The sequence below is a fragment of the Lagenorhynchus albirostris genome, chromosome 13 (assembly GCF_949774975.1).
Source record: "Lagenorhynchus albirostris chromosome 13, mLagAlb1.1, whole genome shotgun sequence".
In the NCBI taxonomy this organism is placed as follows: Eukaryota; Metazoa; Chordata; class Mammalia; order Artiodactyla; family Delphinidae; genus Lagenorhynchus; species Lagenorhynchus albirostris.
The window spans coordinates 31,179,382-31,201,527 of NC_083107.1; the positions used below are offsets into that span (position 1 = coordinate 31,179,382).

Sequence of the window (22,146 nt, forward strand, 5' to 3'; positions counted from 1 at the left end):
TGGGAAGCTGCGTGGCCCCAGGGAAACATCAGTTCTCAGCCCCAGTCCCTTCAGTCCTCCTGGAAGTTCCTGCCCTTGGTTTCTTGGAGTAACTTGCACCTGCCCCGCAAATACCTTTTTCTTGCTTAACATCATTTGGATAAAATTTATCAATTAAGATTATACAGCCCTTTGGGAAAATTAAGCTCGAAAATAAACCGTGTTGAACTGCATAAATCCTGTGTTTGTCATCCTGAGAAACAAGTATGTATATATGAACACCAGCTGGAAGGAAAATATAAAAACACCTCTGGTAGTCTTAGGAGTGATTGTTTTCCTCTATTTTTTCAAATGTCCACAAAATTGTTAAGATGTTCATAATTTTTGAAAGAAGTTATTGGGAAATCAAATAAATATTTAATATTTGAGCTATAACAGCCCCCCCAAATAATTTCCAAAATAACAGGCAGCATAAGTGATAAATAATCATAAATTATATCGTTATCCTGGAGTTGACACAAATGAGCGTGTTCCTAAAAAAGTTGAAGGAAAATGGTCACTTGAGATTGCGTCACCAGTTCTTTCATATTTTTATGAAAGGAAAAAACACATACTGAATTCACCTGTTTGTTAATTTCAGATTTTTTTCACATTAGTTATTCACAGGCAGGGCCCTCCTGCAGTGTGGACACAACACTGAGTGTTCTCAGAGAGCTCAAACACTTGAGCTTGTAACCTTGAAATTGAGCTTATAAACTCAAACACCTGTAACCCAGAAAAGTGTTCAACCTTGAATTCACTGTGTACCTGTAAGACTGCAGACACAATTCCGGAACCTCTCCTCCTTGTGACCACCCCAATTCTGGACAGCAGCTTTAGTTTCCTGTGTTGATCAGCCTAACTTATGCTTTCAGCATAGATCTTGCCATCAACCTTCTTGGGTTCCCAAACCCCCATAACTGGGCAGGCTCTTGGTACCACTGAAGGTTAGTGCTGCCAGGAACCGGGGTCAGCTGGTCCAACCCGTTCGTTTTACAGATGCGAGCACCGTGTCCAGAGAGGAGAAAGGACTGCTTCAGGGCATCACACACATTTGCCGATGAGTGCAAAGGGCTTGCAGTCCTTCCAGCTAATCTGGAGTTGGCTTTGACATCACCCAGGGAGGGAAGTTAGAGCCTTGGCAATGAGCATGGACTCGGAGTTGTCCTCTGGTGGTCTTCCTTGAACACTGTTCAAGGAAAGCTCTTGTCTGAAACGACTTCCTTCCCATCCTTGAGATGTCACAGACACCTGTCCAGGAAAGCCTGCAGGAGTCCTTACCTCCAGAGGGTGTACCAGCGACTCTTCTAAGGAATTTAACCCACTCCTCCATTTCCGCCTGGGAGCTGGCCATGAGGACATAGGAGTCCTGTCCCGTGCGACTCTGGTCACATGAGGCTGGAGGAAGAAGTAACACTCATGAAGGTCATACATTGGGCAGGGGCCAGAGCAAGGGGCAGCGAGGGGAAGCTGAGCCTGAATTGCTTCTTTGGTCCAATTAAACAAGCGGTCAAACAGCACAAAGGCATCTACTTTTCCTCAGCAGAACTGAGTATCTACGCACCTTTATTGTTTTTGCTGGAGCTCTAATCCTATACACAAATCACTGAACTCAGTGGTTTGCAACTGAGATGATTTGGGCTGAGATCTGTCCCCATGGAGGACAGAAGCCATTTCCTGTCAAAAATTAAGAGGAAGTTCAAGGGGCAGTGTCAGTACAAGAGGAGACAGGCTCAGCCCATACGATTCTGAAACCTAAGTCCATCACGCCAATCATGGATACCTTCCTAGGCTACCCTGAGCTCAGCCGTGGGGTTGGAGGAGGGAACAGCAACTCAGGAGGGAGGGGCAATGAGCACCGTGTGCCTTTCTTATGAATCTGTGCCTCCTGTTCAGGATTACTGCCCTCCTGCCTGCATGAAGACATTGCAAGTGGTAGGCTCTCCATACATAGCTGATGGACAAATGAAGTTTGTTAGGACATTCTTTATCGTTTTCACTTTAAACCCAAGATTACAGACAGACATCTGTAGTATGTCTTGCGTTGGTGTTATCAAATGGACAAAAGGGTGGAAGAAATGACAAGGGGGCAGAGTGGGGAGAGGAGACCAAGAGAAAGAATAAGAGAAAGTGACAAAGAGAGAAAAATAGGGAGAGAGGAGAGGAGAGGGAGAAGGGGCACATCAAACATAGGTCTTACAAGGTACAAGAAAATAACAGCAATCCCTTTCAACTACAGGATACTATTAAATCTCACATCGCTTTGGGGGACATCAACCCATTCTTCTCAAAATATCAGGGCATTTCCTTCAAAAAGAGCCTGTTTTTCTACCATATGACCCAGAAATTCCACTCCTGGGTATTTATCTGAAAAAAACAAAAACACTAGTTTGAAAAGACACATGCACCCCGATGTTCATAGCATTATTTGCAATTCCCAAGATATGGAAGCAACCTAAGTGTCCATTAACAGATGAATGGATAAAGAAGATGAGGTATATATATACAATAGAATATTACTTAGCCACAAAAAAGAACAAAATTTTGCCATTTGCAGCAACATGGATGAACTTGGAGGGCATCATGCTAAGTGAAATAAGTCAGAGAAAGACAAATACTGTATGATATTGCTTATATGTCATACCTAAAAAATACAACAAACTAGTGAATATAACAAAAAAAGAAGCAAACTCACAGATATAGAGAACAAACTAGTGGTTACTAGTGGAGAGAGGGATGGGGAGGGGCAATACGGGGTAGGGGATTAGGAGGGACAAACTATTGGGTATAAAATAAGCTACAGGGATATATTATACAACATGGGAATATACCCAATATTTTATAATAACTGTAAATGGGTTATAACCTTCAAAAACTGTGAATCAGTATATTGTACACCTGTAATTTATATAATATTGTACATCAACTATATTTCAACTTTTAAAAAGCTTAAAAAAAAGACCCTGTTCTAGCTGCCCAGTTGGGCCCAAACCTGTATTTTCTTACATAGCAACAAAATACTTTCAAAGTGCCTTTGTTTTCAGTCTCTTCAACCTATCTTAATATTACCCAGCCTCACTTTCTTTTACACTTTGAGACAACCTGATTCTGAATCCGTCTTATCACTGGGTCATCAGCTCTTCTGCCCAGAAGGGTCAGCCCATGGAAGTGCTGGTCACTGAGGAACATCCTGAAACTGGGTGTTTCCAGAAGTAAGATGGGCAGTAAAAAGCCCTCAGGGCAGAACTAAAGAATCCCATAGGAAACACAACATCCTTTAGTAATAGAGTAGAGCTCTAGTATCATTTCTGCTCTACAAATAATGGAACTGAAGCCCAGAGGTGCAAAGGGCCTTGCCCATTGGTACCCAGTAAGTTACCACCAAACTCAAGGCAAGGCCATGGGTCTTTCTCCCAATAGTTTCCACCAGCCCATAGCGCTTCAAATTTGACCTTGGCCAAAATTTATCTGGTATCCTTCTCCACCATGCCTACACTCCAGTCTATTACGTTATCAAGAACATGCCTTCTCAGTTATCTCTCATTCCTGAGAGATTCCTTTAGTTCCATCATGGCAACCACCTCTCAGGATGTTCCTCAATGACCAGGGCTTCCATGGACTGATCTTTCTGATTAGAAGAGCTGACGACAAGATGGATTGAGAAGTCAGTCATCCCAGAGGGTAAGGAAGGTGAGGCTGGGTAATATTAAGATAGATTCAAGAGACAAGAGCCAAAGGGAATTTGAAAATTCTTTGTTACCCTTCAAAAAAATGAATGCTTGGGCACATTGGGGTGCGAGGAAGAGCTGTCTTTGAGGGAAACTGCCTGACATTAACACAAAGCCCATGAACAGCATCTCTGCCCTCAGGCACATACTTTCTCTGACTTAAACAGTCTGTCCAGCCTGTGTCACCTACTGGGCTGCTACCCCTGTCAGAAAGGAACCTCCCTTCTTTTCTTCCCCTGCCTAAGGAACTCCTATCCATCCTTTAAAACCTAGTGCAAATGTTATCTTCTCTAAGGACCCTTCCTTCAAACCTCCCCCTCCCACTCCAGATGGAGTGGGGACTCCCTTTTCTAAACCTCTTAACATCCTATCATCACCTCTATCACAGCAGTAGCTAAATTATCCTGAACATTAGTTTCCTTATCATTAAAATTGAATTAATTACTTAATACGTCCAAAGCTAAAGCCCTGATCTTCCACCCAAAACTGGTCACACACACAAATCTCAGGAAAGCCGTCCTTCCTGTTGTTCACGTGAAAACCTTAGAGTCAATCTTGACTTCTCTTTCCTACATCCAATCCATCAGCAAATGAAGTCCTCTCTAGCTTCAAATTGTGTCCAGAAATTGATCATTTCTCACCCCCTTCATTGTTACTATCACTGACTTGGATAATTACAATAATTATTAGTCTTTTAGTCTCAACTCAAAAGAGTTTTAAAACAAAAGTCAGATCACGTTACTTCTCTGCTCAAAACCTCCCAATGGATTTTCATCCTTGTAGCACAAAAACTAAACTTTTTACACTTGCCTACCAGTGCCTGTAAAACTTGTGCCCACCCCTGACCAAATCACCTACTCTTCTCCCCTCTCAGCACTCCACTGTAACCACCTTGGCCTCCTTGATGTTTCCTGGACACAAGAAATAGGCTCAGAGACTTTGCACTGGCTGCTCCCCTTCCTGGAATGTTCTTCCTCCAGATGTGCACTTGGCTCACGTCTTCACTTCCTTCCATCTTGGCTCAAAGGTTACCTTCTCAATGATGTCTATTCTTCCCGCTCTATTTCAAATGACAAATCAACAGTTGCCATCCCCACCTCATCCAGTACTTTCTCTTTCTTTGCTTTCTTCCCATAATACTTATCCCATAATAAAACCGTACAATGTTCTCATTTATTTGGTTTGTTTTCAGTCTCCCCCCCATTGACTGTAAGCTGCATACAGGCTGTTTTGTTCATTGCTGGATCCCCAGTTCCTACAATAGTGCCCGGCTCGTAGCAGGTGCTCAATAATTTTGGTGTAACATTTCAGAAGGCAGTATGAGAATTAAATGCTACTTATTCTACAGCAGGAATAAACCCCCCATCCCTGATGACTCCCTTTGGGTGGGAGAACAGATAGTTATTCCGCTTGAGGTAGTTAGGGAGAGAGAAGCTTGCCTCAAATTTTTGCCTGCTCCAAGTAAAGAAAAACAGCATAACCACAACCAAATTCTTCTCTATGGCCTTTGTGCAGCTAAAACTGGTGATCACAGAGAGGGGGCCCTGATTAGGGAGGGCATTTCTGATGCCAGCTCTGGCCCCTGAGAATTGTCTTGCACAAGAGGACGACAAAAAGAGGAACTGAAAATTCTCTACATCATAACATAAAGGGTTGTCTCATTTTAGGTTAGGTGGAGCCTTGAGAATGATGGTGTCTTTAGGAAAATGGTTCCCTGCCATACTATTGCTTTAGAATTGTTGTTTGTCCATATGAGTTGAGTGTGTGTATGTGCACGTACACACATGTGTGAATCTGTCCAAGAATTCCCCCAGCAGCCCAGGAGACAGCTGTAAGTGTGAGTGACAATGAGAGGACAAATCTTCATCCTACAGTAACAGCAATCTTCAATTTACTGCAAAGTCCACAGTAAATTTGCAGTTGGAGCTCTCAATAGGGTCACCCCAGATTGAAAAATAAGGTTTTGGGACATGTGTCATCATGAATGGTCACATCCCTTGAATTGTGCTGGGAAAGGGATCCTAGGGATAGAAGAAACCTCGTGGGAAAAGGGTGGGGTTATCCCAGAAAGGAGAGACTGGAAAAGTAGGCTCTTCCTCTGAGGAGGAAGAAAAATGAATAGACTCTCAGATAAAAAGCAAGGGAGTGCCCATGAGGGGGCCACTTGGGAAGAGCTGAACTTTCAAAAAAAAAACAACCTGTTTTTCTTTGTTTTCTATAAATAGTCAGAGCCAGTTTGGGGATTGGTTTCTACATTACAGTTTCCTCTAGTTATTGCCAAAACTTCAGACACTTGGCACTGCACCAAGTGCGGCATATATACTTCTTTACTTAATCCTCACTACCGTCATCATTGTTCCCATTTCCCAGGTAAAGAAACAGAGGCAAAGAGAAATTAAATTATTAAATTAAATTATTAAATTAAATAATTGATCACCATTGCACACATAGTAAGTGGCAGGGCCAGGATGTGGCCCCGGGAAGGCTGGCTCCAGATGGGGCATGTCTACCCTCTCTGCTACACTGACTTTGCCATCAAGTTTCTTATGCACACAGCTGCCTTGTGTGAGAGGTAAGAAGAAATTTAAGGCAAGGGGCACTCAGGGGACATTGGTCTCCCCTGCTGTGTCAGCATGGCAGCAGCAACCTAGCTGCATAGCTGGACCAGCAGCTCTGTAGTTCCTGTTGGTTGCGGGGGGCTGGTGAAGGAGCAAGAGACAGGGAGGAGAGCCTCAGTGTGACAGACTTCCACAGACACAAGCAAACTTCCCTTGAGACAAACTGAGACAAACTTCCCCTTTCCCCAAATGCATTCGAGGAAGGTAACTCTTGATTAGAAAGAGACACCCTCCAGTGTGTGTCTAGCTTGTGCAATAGGTAAATTACAGCGCCTGACATGCAGTAAGTGCTCAGGAAGTCGGAGCTGTCATTTCTTAATAGGTCACAATGAACCATATGAGACTGTTGACTGTCGACCGTTTTTGACCTACCAACATGGCGATTTCACATGGTTCAATGTATAATTTAACTGTTCATTTTATTGTCCCACTCGTCTTCAAAGCTGAGCTCCTTTTAGCGAGCGGGGATGATGCACTTTCCGATCAGTATCCCAGTGCCTAGTGGATACCTGGCTCCGAGCAGGTGCTCGTGAAATGCTTACAGAGCTCAACCGGATGCACACCCACTTAGTTCACATGTCGTTAATGAACTAGTATGGGACCATTAACTATATACAGAACTATTATGCATTCTTACTAGGTTGGTTGGCTAGCCGGTTGACGGACTCACTGAATGTAGCCTTGACTTCTGGGGTCAGAAGTAACATGGGAACGTGATGCACGTCTATCCCACATTTCGTCACCTACCTGGAATGACTTCAAAGACAAACTTCCCCGCTTCTTCTGGGTTTGTGGCGATCTCCTTGATTGTGCTCCCTGGTAGATACATGCAACCCTGAAAGATTGAAAATGAGGCCTTTAGGGTAAGCAAAAACATTACCAGCTATGAACTAAAATAAAGTTGGAGGACAGATAGGATAATGATGGGATAGCAGAGAGGAGCATGGAAAGCTGGCATCCCAGCTTCGAAGGGGGCACTTCTGCTACTCAGACCTTGGTGAAATTAAGTGGCGGCTATGTGACAGCAAGCAAGGTGCCTAAAGAGACAGGAGGACAAGGTTCTGACTGGAGAATGAACTGAGAGGACGCCATCACCAACACTTGCCTCTTCCTACTTTCCAAGAGCTAAAATTCCCTGCCAAACAAGACACCTGATCTTTGTGGAGGCCATGCTGAGACTGGGGGGACCATACCACCTGCCGGGCTGCCAAAGGGGGCACTGGGGACTGAACCACAGGTTCATTGAGGCGATGCAGTACTTAGTAGCAGCAAGAGCCTCTGAGCAGCACACTCCAGGTGTCTGTCCCTCTGCTAAGCACCTTGAATGTGTATTATTCGCTTAGTCCTTTAAGCAATTCTCCAGGCAAGGTATTGCTACACAAATTTACAAGTGAGGAAACTGGGGGTCAGAATGGTTCTGTGATTTGTCCAATGTCACAGAACTAGTAAGTGGCAGAATGGTAATTCATCTCAGAAGTGTGTTCAAACCCTGTGCTCTTCACCATCACAGTGGAAGTGCTGGGACCCAGCAGCTTGAAGTCCCTTGAACAGGCAAGGGGAGGAGGATCATGGATCCGTTGTGGGGGAGGGGTGGAGTGAGGGTGGAATTTGTGACCTTACACGTGAATATGTCATCAGAAAACCAAGTCACTTCCACCACGTGTACGCTCATTGCTCTACCATTGACAGTGCATCGTCACATGCAACATCTCCTTAGACCTCAGAACAGCCCCCAAATCAGAAACATGGCAGGATGGCTACTCCCACATTACAGATGAGGAAATCAACACTTTCAAAGTTTAAGTAACAGCACGAGGAGGCACAGTTAATTGTCCTAGAGTTCCTTACTCATAATTTACATTTCACTAGCTGTCGTAGGTAGGTGTCTGATTCTGAGCTGAGTAAACAGTGATGTCTTGTTTCTAGAACAAACCATGGATGAAAAGGATTGGTAGCAGAAAAGCTATAAAGGAAGAGTCTTAAGGAACTCCCAGATCAGCTCAGAATCCTGAAAGAATAAATGTTTCTTGGGGGTCTATAAATGCAAATGTCTAAGACTGAGTGAGAAAAAGAGTAGAAGCGAAAGCAGAAGAGGAGGGTGGAGTAGAGAAAGGGGAAGAGAAGGAAGGGAAGGAGGGGAGCCGGGGGAAGGAGGACAAGAGAAAAGAAAAAAAATTCTGCCTTCACTTCTCTAATTTTATTACTTAAAAATAACCACCACCTACATGCTCCCCGCCATCTTTAAATAATATCAGTTGTCTCAGAAAAAAAATGACCCTTAAATTGTGCTGCTGGATGGTATATTCAGGAAATTTAACACAGAGCCTGGCACCTAGTAAGTGTTCAATAAATGGTATTTACATACTTTGTATTTTATTTTTACTGTTTTGGGATGAAACTATCAAATAATAGTTTAGAGACAAACTTAGGAGAGGCAGGTACCCCTGAAATGACACTTTCTTTATCTTCCTACCAGGCAGTGCTTCCTCCTGTCTGAAAAAACAACATAGTGTTTTATTCTGGTGACATAACTCACAGCCATTATTAAAAGTTAAATTATATAAACTTACAATGAAATATTTTATATTAAAAATAAAGGTAGTACTACTCAGAATTCATCACTTTCTAATTCTCTTTTTCTTTTTTTTTTTCTTGCAATTCCCCTGAGACACAATTGACATACTGGACTGTCCAAGTTCAAGGTGCAGAACACAATGATTTGACCCACAAGCGTCATGAAATGATCACCACAATAAGTTTGGTGAACATCCATCATCTTACATAAATACAAAAGAAAAGACAAAAATTTCTATTTACCTAATTATTTGCTCTATTTTACTATTATTTCTGTTCGTACGGTCATTTACATCAAATCTATTTGTGTGGTAGAAATACTATCTAACACTGCTACTGTACATCCCTTCTCAACTCTGTGTTCAGGGATGCTGGTAGCTTGAATCAGCCACAGTGGGAGTATTTACACAACAGAAATTGGCAAATGCTGTGTCCAGAGCAACTCCCCTACCACAGGACTGTTGGTTAAACATTTCCCAGCTCACCCCTGATAGACAACTCTCTGCTCTAACTTCAGAGAAAGCAGATGAGGCAATGGAACATCTAAGCCAGGATTGTCTAAAACCATCATTGTAGCAGAGACTCGAGGGCAATTCACTGAGATTCTGTTTTAAACAACTTCCTTGACAAAGAAACTTTTGGAATGAGTTATAGGAAGCTAGGTCATGGACTTACAGGGCATTATACTGTTAGAGCTAGACAGACCTTTCTGAGAACTCAGAGGAAAAACTGCACAGACTGCCTTCTCCTGAACCCCAGGGTCCCCTCGAAGAGCACATACAAGGGTGCATCATAGAGGGCCCCATAATTTACTTAATCATTCTCCTTTGTTGGACATTTGGTCTACTGTTTCTAATTACAAAAAGCACTGCATATATCTTATTATTTCTTTTGGATAGCTTCTTAAAACCAGAATGACTGGGTCATTCTGGATATGATATATTTTGGCTTTTAGAAATCTGGCCAAATTGCTTTCTAGAAAGACTGCACCAAGCGTACACATCATCAGTATACATGAGGGCATTTTTCATCTGATTGCTTTAAGATTACCGGAGTGATTTTTGTTTTTTGAGTTTTTTAGGAATCGGAGTGTATGTGTGTTCTTTTTAAATTTACAACTAATTTATTTTTTAGTCATAGAGAAAGAAGAAAAGTAAAAGTTATGTGTAACTCCGGTACTCAGAGATAACTCAGTTAACATCTCTGTGTATTTCTTTCCAAGCCTTTTCCCATAAATTACAGATTCATTGTTTTTTTCCCCTCAAGAATAGGGTTAGCGGGCTTCCCTGGTGGCGCAGTGGTTGGGAGTCCTCCTGCCGATGCAAGGGACACGGGTTCGTGCCCCGGTCCGGCAGGATCCCACATGCCACGTAGCGACTAGGCCCGTGAGCCATGGCCGCTGAGCCTGTGCGTCTGGAGCCTGTGCTCCGCAACGGGAGAGGCCACAACAGTGAGAGGCCCTCGTACCGCAAAAAAAAAAAAAAAAAAAAAAAAAAAGAATAGGATTAGCATATAAATCATCCTCTGCTGTTAACTGCTTTTTTCAAAGCAATGATATCATGGACATCTTTCAATTTTAAAAAGTATTAATTTAGGGCATCAACAGCTGAATTATATTCTATCGGATAGATATATAAAAGTTGCCTCACATAACTTAGCCCCTACCACCGGGCATTGTTTCCACATCACTATTATAAACCCCTACATTAGAAATGCAAGGTCAAAGAATTTGCATTTCTAAGAGGCATATTACCCTCCAGAAAGGTTGTACAGATTTTCATTTCCACCAGTTGTGCATGAGAATTCCTGTTCCCTGGTCTTTACTAACATTGGAATTTCTAGAAAATCTTTGCCATTTTGATAAGGGGACAATGGTATCTCATTAACTTCCATTGCTTGTCTTTAATTATGACTGAGTGTAGTTTTTACATATGCTTTTTGGCTATTACATTTCTTTGGGAAATTGCCCATTTACATCATTTACTCATTTTCCTATTGCTGTTTCTTATAAGATTTGAGACTATTTTAAATAGGAACAATAGTTGTTTACAATTTTTTCTGTTTACTTTTGCATTTTCACCTTATTATTTTGGTTTTTAAGGTACAGACGTTTCTATTTATGCAATTAAATCAGTCTTTTCCTTGTGCTGTCTTTGTTGCTATGCTTAAGAAACACCTGCTTCCCAAAAATCACGCAGCTAATTACACTTTCTTCTAGGATTTTTATGAACTCGTTTTCACACGTTAAGTCTTTAACCCATCCAGAATCATGAATGGTGTGAAACGTAGTGTGGAAATAGACCTTTATTTTTTCCCAAGAATTCAGTTCATATCTTTCATTTCACGTCTAGATATTTGCAATGTCTATGAATCCCAAAACAATGTTAAATGATAGCATAATGAAAGTATTTTATTTTGAATAACTTTTCTTTATCTTAATAAAATAATGATGGATATATGAAAAGTCTACAAGGATATCCACTTAATTCTTGTTTGTTATAATAACATAGAAAAATCAGCCCAAATATTCAACTACTTTCTAGGAGGAAATTGGTTAAATAACTTATAGAATGTCCATGAAATAAGTTATTTTGTCACAACTAAGAATTACATTGTAGAATAATAGTTAATAACACTGGACAATATTCAAGACATATTGTTAATTTTTAATTAAAGAATACTATTATACTAATTTTGCATTTAGATGAGTTTCTAAATGTACATGCATAGAAAAAACTGGAAGAATTGAGGATTTAGGTGGTTATTTCTCACTGAAGAGATAATTATTATTTTCTACTTTGTGATTTTCTGCTTCCTCCAAATTTCCAACTATATACCCATATAGCTTTTGTAATCAAGATACTCACATCCATATAAAATAAAATATTCTGAGAAATTATCATTTTATTCCTTTTTAAAAAAATACTTTTTATGTCTGAAATGAGTTTTGGATTTTATCAAATGCTCTTTTCAGCCATCTATTTAGGGGTTGTGTGGTTTTTCTCATTCGACTTCTTGATCTTGACTTATTGGTCTGATACATTAATAGGTTTTCTAAAAAATAAACCATACTTGTCATTCTAGAAGAAGCTCTACCTAATTATCAGACTAATTTAATCCTGAGAGGACTCAGAGTTTCCTCCTCCAAAAGTAAGGGAGACAAGCCAGGACCTCCAATAATTTATTTTACTCTTTGACATCCGTTTATGTTTTTACAAAACAATTTTTTACATGTGCTTCATATCATTTAATCCTGGGACAGATGCAGGCCAGGTATGATTGCCTCATCTTACAAAAGACAAAACGAGGGGTCCAGAAAAATTAAATAATTACTCGGCCAGATGGTAGTAGAGCCAGGAAAAGAACACGAGCTCCCTGCTACACCTCGCGGAAGTAAGCCTCACTGAACTTCCCTTTCTGCTGCTTTGGGAAGGCTAACACATTACTGCCATCTCCCTCACGCTCCGCAGAAGGGAAGACTTCCTGCCTCGGCTATTAATGTACCAGGAACCCCATCTTAGCTTGTAATTGCTTGCCTCTGATAGGGTCTGTTCATAAAGTGAAGAAAGTCTGGTTACCACGCACAGGACACTGGGCAAGAACCCAGGCAGTGGTGGGGTCTCTGGCCCCTCTCCAGCCTCTGCAGGGACAGACACTCACAGCCCTCTGAGTGGAGGGCCTGATTAACGGGGCACTGCCGATGCCTCACAGAGCCTCAACCCTGCCCTTAGAGAGAACTGTCCTCTTCCAAATGACCTTCTCACTTCTTTGCTTACCCGGCCATCCACCTTCAAAATCCCCACCCTTCTTGGGGTTTTTTTCTGGCTCCAGAAAATTTTAGAGTCTGTCCTCCCTAATAAGTTCCTTGCCCACTCTTCCACCTCCACAGGCATGACTCTAGAAAGGGTGTCCAGTCCTCCTGGCTGCCTTGAGGCATACAATTTACACCTGGGGTCTCTCAGCTGTTAACAGCATCCCCTTTTGCTCTCATTCGCCACGATGGCCATGAGGAATCAATGAGGCAGGAAGAAAAGACCCGGGCCCAAGATTTACGATCAAAGCCCTCTCTAGCCCCATCCACTCCATCTGGAAGCCCTGTTTGCTGTATTTTCAAGTATATCAGGGATCTGATCATTTTCTTCCAGCCCACTGAGATTCTAAACACAGTAACCTCTCACCTAAATTACCCTTATACCTCCTCCCTTCAGCCTTGGATCTATTTTTGAGCATGGTAACCAGAACCATCTTTTTACAACATAACCCAGGAATGACCCCTTTCTGCCAGGAACCTTGCAAGGCCTGCCATCACCCTCAGTGTAAAGACTCAAGTCCGTACAGTGGACTACAATGTCCTTTACAATTTGCGTCCCAACCCCCAACGCTCCACTCTCTGACCTCATCTCCTCTGATCCTTTCATTCCCTAACTCTGCTGCTCCCACGCTGACCTCCTTGCTTTTTCCCACACACATCAGACATGCTCTACCTCAGGGCCTTTGCACTGGCTGTCTCCTCTGCCTGGAGTGCTCTTTACCCAGAGATCTGCCTGGCAGATTGCTTCTCCCCCTTTTTCATGAAGTCATTCTGGCTACCCTTCTTGAAATTGTACCACCTCCCCCAAATGCTTGATCCTCCTAGCCCATTCTATTTTTTCCTCATAGAACTAGTCATTTTCTAACAAACCACATAATTTTCTTATTATGTTTATCTTTCTGCTTCCCCCCTCCCCATCTTCTAAGTTCCACGTGTCAGGGGTGCTTATCTGTTTTAGTCACTGAGTTATTTCAACTCCCTGGAACAGTGTCTGGCGCACAGTAGATGCTCAATAAATATTGATTGAACAGACAAATAAATGAAAGCCCCAAATCAATTTCCCTGAACCCAAATCCACTCTCCCTGAGCCCTTGTGCTCCACATTCCCATCAAGACCACGCTGCCAACCTTGACTTAGCGCTGCGTTTAGGAAGAGCCCCAGCGCTCATCTTGGGGCTCCGCGAAGGCAGATCACCCTGTCATCTCTGCAACTCAGTTTATGTATCTCACAAAGGGTGAGAAGGAGAGAGAGAAGTCCTTTCAAATGGACAGGGGTCTCATCCTAGTAAGAAGCCCCCCTGCGAGTCTGTAGTGATCTCTGGGGCTCCACCCACCTCCCGCACCCAGGAGGGGACAGCCCTGGGAAGGGGGCAAACAGCCAGGCTGGTACCTGTGGCTTCACGTCCTCCTCGTCCTTGTAGTAATAGAGCTGCTGTGCCCTCAGCACGAAGTACCTCTGCTGCCAGTTTTTCACGAGGGACCTCTGCTTCTTCAGCCAACCCATCTTGATGGGCCTTTCCAGTGGGTTGGGGACGGATGCGGGGTGAAAGGCCGCCATCTGCTCTCCGGTCATCACACTCCTTGACCGAGCTGTGGAGAGGGACAGACAGGCGGGCTGACAGGGGCTGTGAGCAGTGTGCAGGGAGGGGCCGGGAAGCGCTGGACCCCAGCTAGGCCAGGCTCAGGGGTCCAGATCTGCAGCAGAGAGGTTGCCCCGGAACCCAGCGGGCCAGCCGAGGGGCTGGCTCCCATCAGCGCCGGCCCTGGGGCCCTACACCCTCAAGGTCCGGCAGCTGGAGTCAGCGCCCTCGTTCTGCAAAGCCAGAGATTGGCTGGAGCCTTCTGAAGAGGAAGTGGCCGCAGCATCTGACAAAGGTGCTTCCTTTTTCCTGCGTGGGAGTCAATATCTGACAAGAGAGGGGAGAAAATAATGCCTCTTGCTCTCAGGGTTCAGGGTGAGTCCCACACAGCTGCAGAGGCAGTCAGAAGCTGCCCGGCTTCTTCCTCACAAGGAGTCACTGTGTTCCCCAACCTCACTGTCCAGTACTGCCCTGCCCCAGCGGCCCCCCAAAGCCCCCCGACCCCTGACAACACAGCCAGCGTGCAGGATGCCAGCATCTCCTGAATCTTCCTGCCCAGTGTCGTCAAGTACTCTCTGTTCCCCGCCCACGGAGAGTGTTCACAGCCCTTTCTGCTGGACCAAAGGGCCTCCCTGTAGCTGCCTTCCTACTACGTTTTCAGTTGGGCTGTCCCTCCCACGGGGCTGACAGCACACAAGCATTTGAAAATGACATGAATCTGCCACCAGGACACAGATGCAGAATTTGAATCCAGACCCCCCCCAACCCACTGCATCCTGTAGTTTGCTTTTGTTTTCACATAAGAGCTCTGCCTCTCATCAGATTAGATCCAGGTGTCTGCAGCTCGTCTCCATGGTAACTCCCACCCAGGATAACTCTCTCCTTTCCTCCTCTCCACAGCGATCCATCAGCCGGCCTGTGGTCCCCTGGGAGTCAACAAGTCCTTCCTCTGATTCTCCCCTTCCTTCTTTCGCAGCTGGTTCCACAGTTCCCTTAAAACCGCATTGGAGCTCCGTGTCTCCTCGACCTTATGCGGTGTGCTCCACATTTGCCAGTCCCCAGTGTTTGCATTCTCCTCCTTGCAAGGAAGTCTCCGTCTTATAATCCCTTTATCCAGCTTTTGTCAGTCCCCAGAGCATTCACGAAGAAGCTGAACTAAGCCAGCTCCACTCTCATCCAATCTCATCTCACCTGGTAAAGACCAGTTTTTCCTTTCTTTGCTTTTTGACCCTGGGTACATTATGCAACTTCTCTGAGCCTCAGTTTCCTTGCTTGTGAAATTAGGATCATCATAGCCCCTATTCTATGGAACTGTTGTGGAGATTAAACAGGTTAATATATATAAACCACTTTGCACAGTCCCTGGTCCAAGGTGAGCAAATGCCACTCATTATTTTTATCAACAGATGACTTTACTTCCTACTGCGAAGATGGAGATCATCTTCGAGAACCTCCTAAACTTCCCTCTTCGTTTCAAAATATCGCTGCATTGTCAAACGTTCCCTCTTCCTCTATTCCCATTTTCAATGCATTGAATCAACAGCTTCTCTCATCGCTTTTGATTCCTTTCTTTCTGTCTCCCTCTAGGCCTATAGTTTTTGTCTTTTATTTATATTCATGACTTGCTTTCAAATACCAGAATTTTATACAGCATTACAGAGTCTTGCTTCCACTGAGTCTAACTGGATCCAGAATTATCACCCTATTTACATAGCTCATCCTGGATTGCTGTCTGAAGTGGACTCTGCCCTGACTGGGCTCCCTCAACCCCACAAGTGGTCTGCGCACATACCCTCATTCCCAAGGTGCCAACTTGCAGTCACCCCTCGCCTCCCACCGGGGACTGGAGAGATCATACTATGCCGTACACCAGGGCACAAGACACACCTGATTCAACCTCCTATTAGACAGATATCATAAGAGTGCAGATACTCCCATACCCTGTTGCAGTAAAAAGTAACTTGACATTTTGATGAAAATTTACCAGTGTGTTAGCAAAGGGTTTGCTTTATATCCATGTGTCCCGGCACGCCAGTTAAGAATTTTATCTTTGATCTTAATCTTCAGTTCACTGCAATCTTCAAGGCCTTCCACCTGTAACTCAAAGAACAGCCACTCTGGGGCTGATCACTTGCTCTAAGGCTGTTTAAATGATCTGAAGGAAACAGAGGAGGGTTTGGGCAGGAATACAGTGGGGAGGAGGGAACTGGAAGAACCGTGCCCAGCTCTGTGTCTCTCTAGGTCAGAAACTGTAACATGGAAAGACTCACATTCGTGCTAGAAACAGGGCAGAGATGGAAAGAATGGTTGGCCCGCAGAATTTCTGAAGAGTGAGGGATTCTGGCAGACGCACGGGGACTTTCCCTCCCCTCGGTAGCCTCTGCCCAGCCCAGAGTGACTTCTGTGCTCATCCAGCTGAAGCAGTATCAGACTTGGGAGGGAGGGCTTCTAGGCTTCTAGGGCGATACCACCAAAGGCAGCCAGCGCAGGAGAGGAGGAAAGCAGGTGGGTGCCACGTGGTGGCTGTGAAGACTCAGGTCCCCGCAGACTCAGGCTACCCCCAGAGACCCACAGGAACTGTTCAGACTGCTCTAGAAAATGGGAGAAACTGAAGAACTCCAACAAGAATTGGAGAAGTAGGATAGGGGGAGCAGGGGCCAAAAAGACACCATAGACTGAAGAGAATGAACCCAGCACAGAAGAATTCAGCTGCTGGGATAGCTCTGGGAAACTTTTTTATGCTCTGTAGTGGCCAAAACAATAATAGCAAAAACAAATATGCAACACTCAAAACCTCCCCCTAGAAGCATCTGTGCATTGCAGAATGGCCTGGCGAAGGAAGAGTAGATATGAGAATGTTACGTTCTCATACTTGGCCAAGAGGGGTCTTGATGTCCTGGTGACAAGTAGGTGGACACTTTGTCCGTATGCATGGGATCAAGGTCTTGGCTAACCATCTGTTATATTTCAGAAATGATCCCATTCACCCATACACCCACCATACGTGATATGACTGTGGGCACTGGGCCATGAGTACAGATGACTCAGAGCAAACTGTCACTGCTCGAATCAGGCCTGAACACTGGGGAGATGACAGCAGGGGTTCTGATGAGACAGTAACGAAGCAGGGGCTCCTTCCGTCCCATATCAGAGCCATCTGCCACCTCGGCCCTCAGTATGGCTCATCGGCCAGCCCTATCATGGGGTGATTCAAATAGCAGAGAAGAAAGCCTGGTGGGCCCTGAGTTGGACTTGTTTTTGACGACTTTCCTCGTTCGTTCCTTTGAACAGTCTCTCTTGTCTGTGGGTGTGACATGTTCCCGGATAAAGTAAACAAAGAGATCTGTTACTATTTCTAGAGCTGTTTCTCATAATGAAAATAATAACCGTGATAAGCTTTGCTTGTGAGCCAGTCATCACATACAGAGCGCACGATCCCAGCCCTTCGGGAAGGACGTCTGAGCCAGGCCGTTGGCTGGACCGGGGGCCGAGGGAAGACCAGCAAAAGTTGGGTAGTTGCTAAGAGTTTGCAGAACACTCTAGGGAGGTGGGAAACCCACCCGTACTCTAGTAAATAAAGAAAGAACAAGCCCCCAGCACTGCACTGTCCAGTACTGTAACCACTTGCCGTGACTGGATACAGACATTGAAATGAATTAAAATAAATTAACTTCAGTGCCTCGGTCACACCAGCCGCATTTCAAGTGCTCAGTAGTAGCCCATGTGGCTCATGGCTATAGTAATGGACAACACAGGAAGAGAATATTTCCATCATCACAGAAAGGTCTATTGGTTGGCTCTTCCCGGGAATCTGAATAGTATCATTACCAAGCATGAGACAAAATGGGCCATAAAGGTATGGGTAGCATTTCATCAAAGAGAGAAATCAAACTGGAAGTTCCCGAAAAGTAGCTTCTTTTCAGAGTGAGAAGTTCAACCTTGATCTGAGAGCTAACAGGGACCAATCTCATGTACCTAAGCAAGGGAGGTTCATGATAAAATAGAGACAAGTTAAGTCATTGCACCGCATAGGCTGCATTTTGGTCTGCAGGTGAGGGAGGGCAAGAAGAGACATAGAAAGAAGACACGTGAAAGAAGTTCCACAGTCTCAGGGGTGCTGTTTCTGCAGTAGAAGGTAGCTGCTTTTTGCCCCAAGTTGGAGCGAGAAAAAATTAAAGGAGGAAGTATAAACAGGGAAGTCAGCTGGGGAGGTGTTATCACTTCCTCTCTTTATCTTCTCATCTTCTGACTCCACCCTCCCCCCACAGAAAATCAATCACAAAATCTTCTAGCTATTTCTTCCATCTTCTCTCAACTCTGCATGAGTTTAGATTCTGTTTTAGAGGCTCCGAACATGTGAGATGGGAATAGTTCAATCAAAGCTGGAAAACCACTGAAGGTATTTTCTCAATATGTTGATCTGAGCAGTGCATTAGTCTGGGAACCTTGTTTAAATAAAGTTGAAAAGGGAGTAGAATATACATAGCTTACCCCCAGACACCCTCTCCTGAGCTGTAGACTCATCTACCCGACTGCCCGCAGGTACCTCCGTAAGGATCTCCAGGTCACGTGATGCTAGTTGAACTTACCGTCTTTGTCCCCCTACCTCCTACCGTTCCCCGGGCTTATGTGACAAACACACCCAAGCCTGCTTTTCTATGGTTTGCTGTGACTGACTTCTCCCCGGTCAACCAGCCAAACCAGAAGGCTGACCCATTCCTACAGTCCTCACAATCAATAGCTCTTTTTCTCTCTGATCCCTTCTCTCTACCCCTACCTGGTTTTCTTGGCCCATTTATCCTCTCCCGGGATTGCCGCAATAGTTCCCTGTCCTATCTCCCTCCTACCAATCTCATCTCTAATCCACTGATGACATTGTTTGTGACATGGTCCTTCTGAAACACAAATCTGATCATGTTACTCTTTGACCTAGAAGCCTTCAGTGACCCTCCAACGTCTTCATCCTAAAAGATGAAGACTAAACTCCCCACCATGGGGTTCAGAGTCCTTTGTGATTCTCCTGTTGCATGTCCTGCTCTCTTCCTGCATACCCATTCTGCACTCCATCCATGATGGTATTCCATTCCCTCTGCTGGACTCTTCTCCCCACCCATTCTCACCCACCCCCAGTTCTTGAAATGTTCTTGTTCGTCCTTCAAGACTTACTTCCGGCCACACCTCCCATGAGAAGCCTTCTCAGCCCAGCCAGACTGAGTCACACCCTGGGCTCTCTTCCCTCTTAACTGGGGACACATGTCCTTCAAATCACTTAGCATCCCTCCTGGTGCTTTTTCTTACTCTGTCTTCTCTCTCAACTTGAACTCTAAGAGGACAGGGGCTCTGCTTTCATGCTTAGCCTTGTTCGCCCTGTATCCCCCACATCTAACACAGTGCTGACAAAGAGAGGGCAGGGTGAGGGAGCAGAGAGCACAGGCTTCTACATATGCAGCCTTGGGTGAATCATCTTCTGTCTCTGAGAGCCAGTTACTTTCTCTGTGAAACTGTGATAACATACAGCTAATTTCATAGCTCGTGGAGTGGCCAGTCTATAAGGATTAACAAAGATAAGTGGACGGGCCCCAGCCAATGTCTGCCTCTTAAAACATGGGCATTAAATGGAAGCTATTATTGTTAGCAGTATTATCGTAGAATGGACTGGATATTATGTTATATGAGAGAAAAGGAAGAAGAGATGAAAGGGAAGAGAGGAAAGGAGGGAGAGAGAAAGAGGAAAGGAGGGAGAGAGAATGAGGAAAGCAAAATTCCAGGTGTGAATCTGGAGGCCTGAATTAGGATGGCGGCCAGGGAGATGGAAAGCGTAGGAGAGGCATTGATGAGGCAGACCACCAGAGCTCCATAGCTGGCTGAACAGGAGGTGGGTGGGAGTTTGGGGTTTGGGTGGCTCAGGTGAGGGGCCTTCTCCTTCCATTCATCCAATGCACATTGGCTGAGCCCTTGGCACGTGCCGGGAGCAGTGACTGGGGCTGGGATCTAAGATCCATCAGACACAACCCTGCCCCACAAACATTCAGAGACCTGAGAGACTCGTTCGTCGAAGCTGGGAAGGAAGCAGAGAACGTGGTGGGTTGGAATAGGCAGGAAAGTCCTGTTCTGGGTGTGATGCTATATGAGGGTGGGCTGAGAGATTTTGACTTCCCCAGAATTCTAGTTTTGACAGGTGAGGCCTGTGGGCTCAGAAAGAGCTTATTGGGGAAAAAGAGGTACAAGTGAAAGCCAGGATGTGAGAATCTCTGATCTGGAAAGTAACATAATAGATGTTCAGAAATCAAAGAAAAGGCTGATCCCAGAGGAGACTGGCATTAACTCAAAGCACTGGAGATCAACTTAGATACAAGACAGAGAAGGTTACTGTTTTCCTTGGGACTTTACAGAGAGCTTGCATTAGGTATCAGTGTGGGAGAAAAGAAGCGCAGCAAGAAAATCCCCTATCCCCAAGAGCTTCGCAATGGAGCAGGGGTTGCTTCCTGGAAGGGGAGTGAAAGGAGAGAGGCTGCCATCTTGTGCCAAGCAAAGACCCAGGGCCAGTTTTGGTCCATCTCACACCCCTGGGCCAGGAGCTGTCCTGGGGGAGAAGATGGTGCCCCTGGATGGATGGATGCAGCCACTCTCCAGGGTAACAGCTTGATGATAGGAGCACCAACTGGGTTTCAGCCCTGCTCACCCTTTCTTCCAAGATTCTTGACCATGCACTTACACAGACATCCACGTTCTGCAAGAGGACCCTTAAGGACATAAAGCACCATTCAGAAGCAAGAGGTCCTTTACAAAGAAGTGGGGTTTTTTTGGGGTTTTTTTTTTTTTTTTGGTACATGGGCCTCTCACCTTTGTGGCTTCTCCCACTGTGGAGCACAGGCTCCGGATGCTCAGGCTCAGCGGCCATGGCTCACGGGCCCAGCCGCTCCGCAGCATGTGGGATCTTCCCGGACCGGGGCACGAACCCGTGTCCCCTGCATCGGCAGGTGGACTCTCAACCACTGCGCCACCAGGGAAGCCCACAAAGAAGTGTTAGAGTTTCTGATCTCAGTGTTCTCTCTCAGAAAATGATATTTGGCTGTGTAGGTGAGCAGAAGGCCCCATGGCTCAGGAATAAATATCTTTTTTTCTTAATTTATTTTTTTATTGACGTATAGTTGAATTACAATGTTGTGCTAATTACTGCTGTACAGCAAGTGACTCAGTTACACATATATACATTCTTTTTCAATTCTTTTCCATTATGGTTTACCACAAGATATTGAATATAGTTCCCTGTGCTATACAGTAGGACCTCGTTGTATATCCATTCTAAATGTAATAATTTGCAGCTATTGTACTAACCCCAAACTCCCAGTCTATCCCTCTCCTTCCCCCCACCTCGCGCATGGCAACCACAAGTGTGTTCTCTATGTCTGTGAGACTGTTTCTGTTTTGCAGATATGTTCATTTGTGCCTTATTTTAGATTCCACATGTAAGTGATACCATATGGTATTTGTCTTCCTCTTTTTCACTTACTTCACTCAGTATGACAATCTATAGTTTGTATCCGTGTCGCTGCAAATGGCATTATTGCATTTTTTTTATGGCTGAGCAGTGAGGAATAAATACCTTTGTGCTTTTATGGCATGTCTGCAGGTTATAAGGTGGAGAGGTTCTTGAGGGCAAAGACCACGTCTTATTCATTTTAGTATCCTGAGGACCCTCACTGTGTCTGGCTTAGAAAAGTTAATTGGAAGGAACAAAGAGAGGAAGAAAGTGTACGTGTGTGTGTGTGTGTGTGTGTGTGTGTGTGTGTGTGTTAATGTTGAATAAAGTTCAA

General features: G+C 44.7%; 1 protein-coding gene across 1 annotated transcript in view; it reads right to left on the bottom strand.

Moving 5' to 3' along the window:
- Positions 1-22,146, bottom strand: part of ARHGAP25 (Rho GTPase activating protein 25) — an 87,578-nt gene that overhangs the window by 32,213 nt on the left and 33,219 nt on the right. Inside the window, exons 2-4 of the mRNA XM_060169281.1 lie at positions 14,140-14,339; positions 7,112-7,199; positions 1,300-1,416 (exon numbers count right to left, since the gene is read on the bottom strand). Of these exons, the coding sequence (XP_060025264.1) occupies positions 1,300-1,416; positions 7,112-7,199; positions 14,140-14,339 (405 nt within the window). The remainder of the gene's footprint in view (positions 1-1,299; positions 1,417-7,111; positions 7,200-14,139; positions 14,340-22,146) is intronic.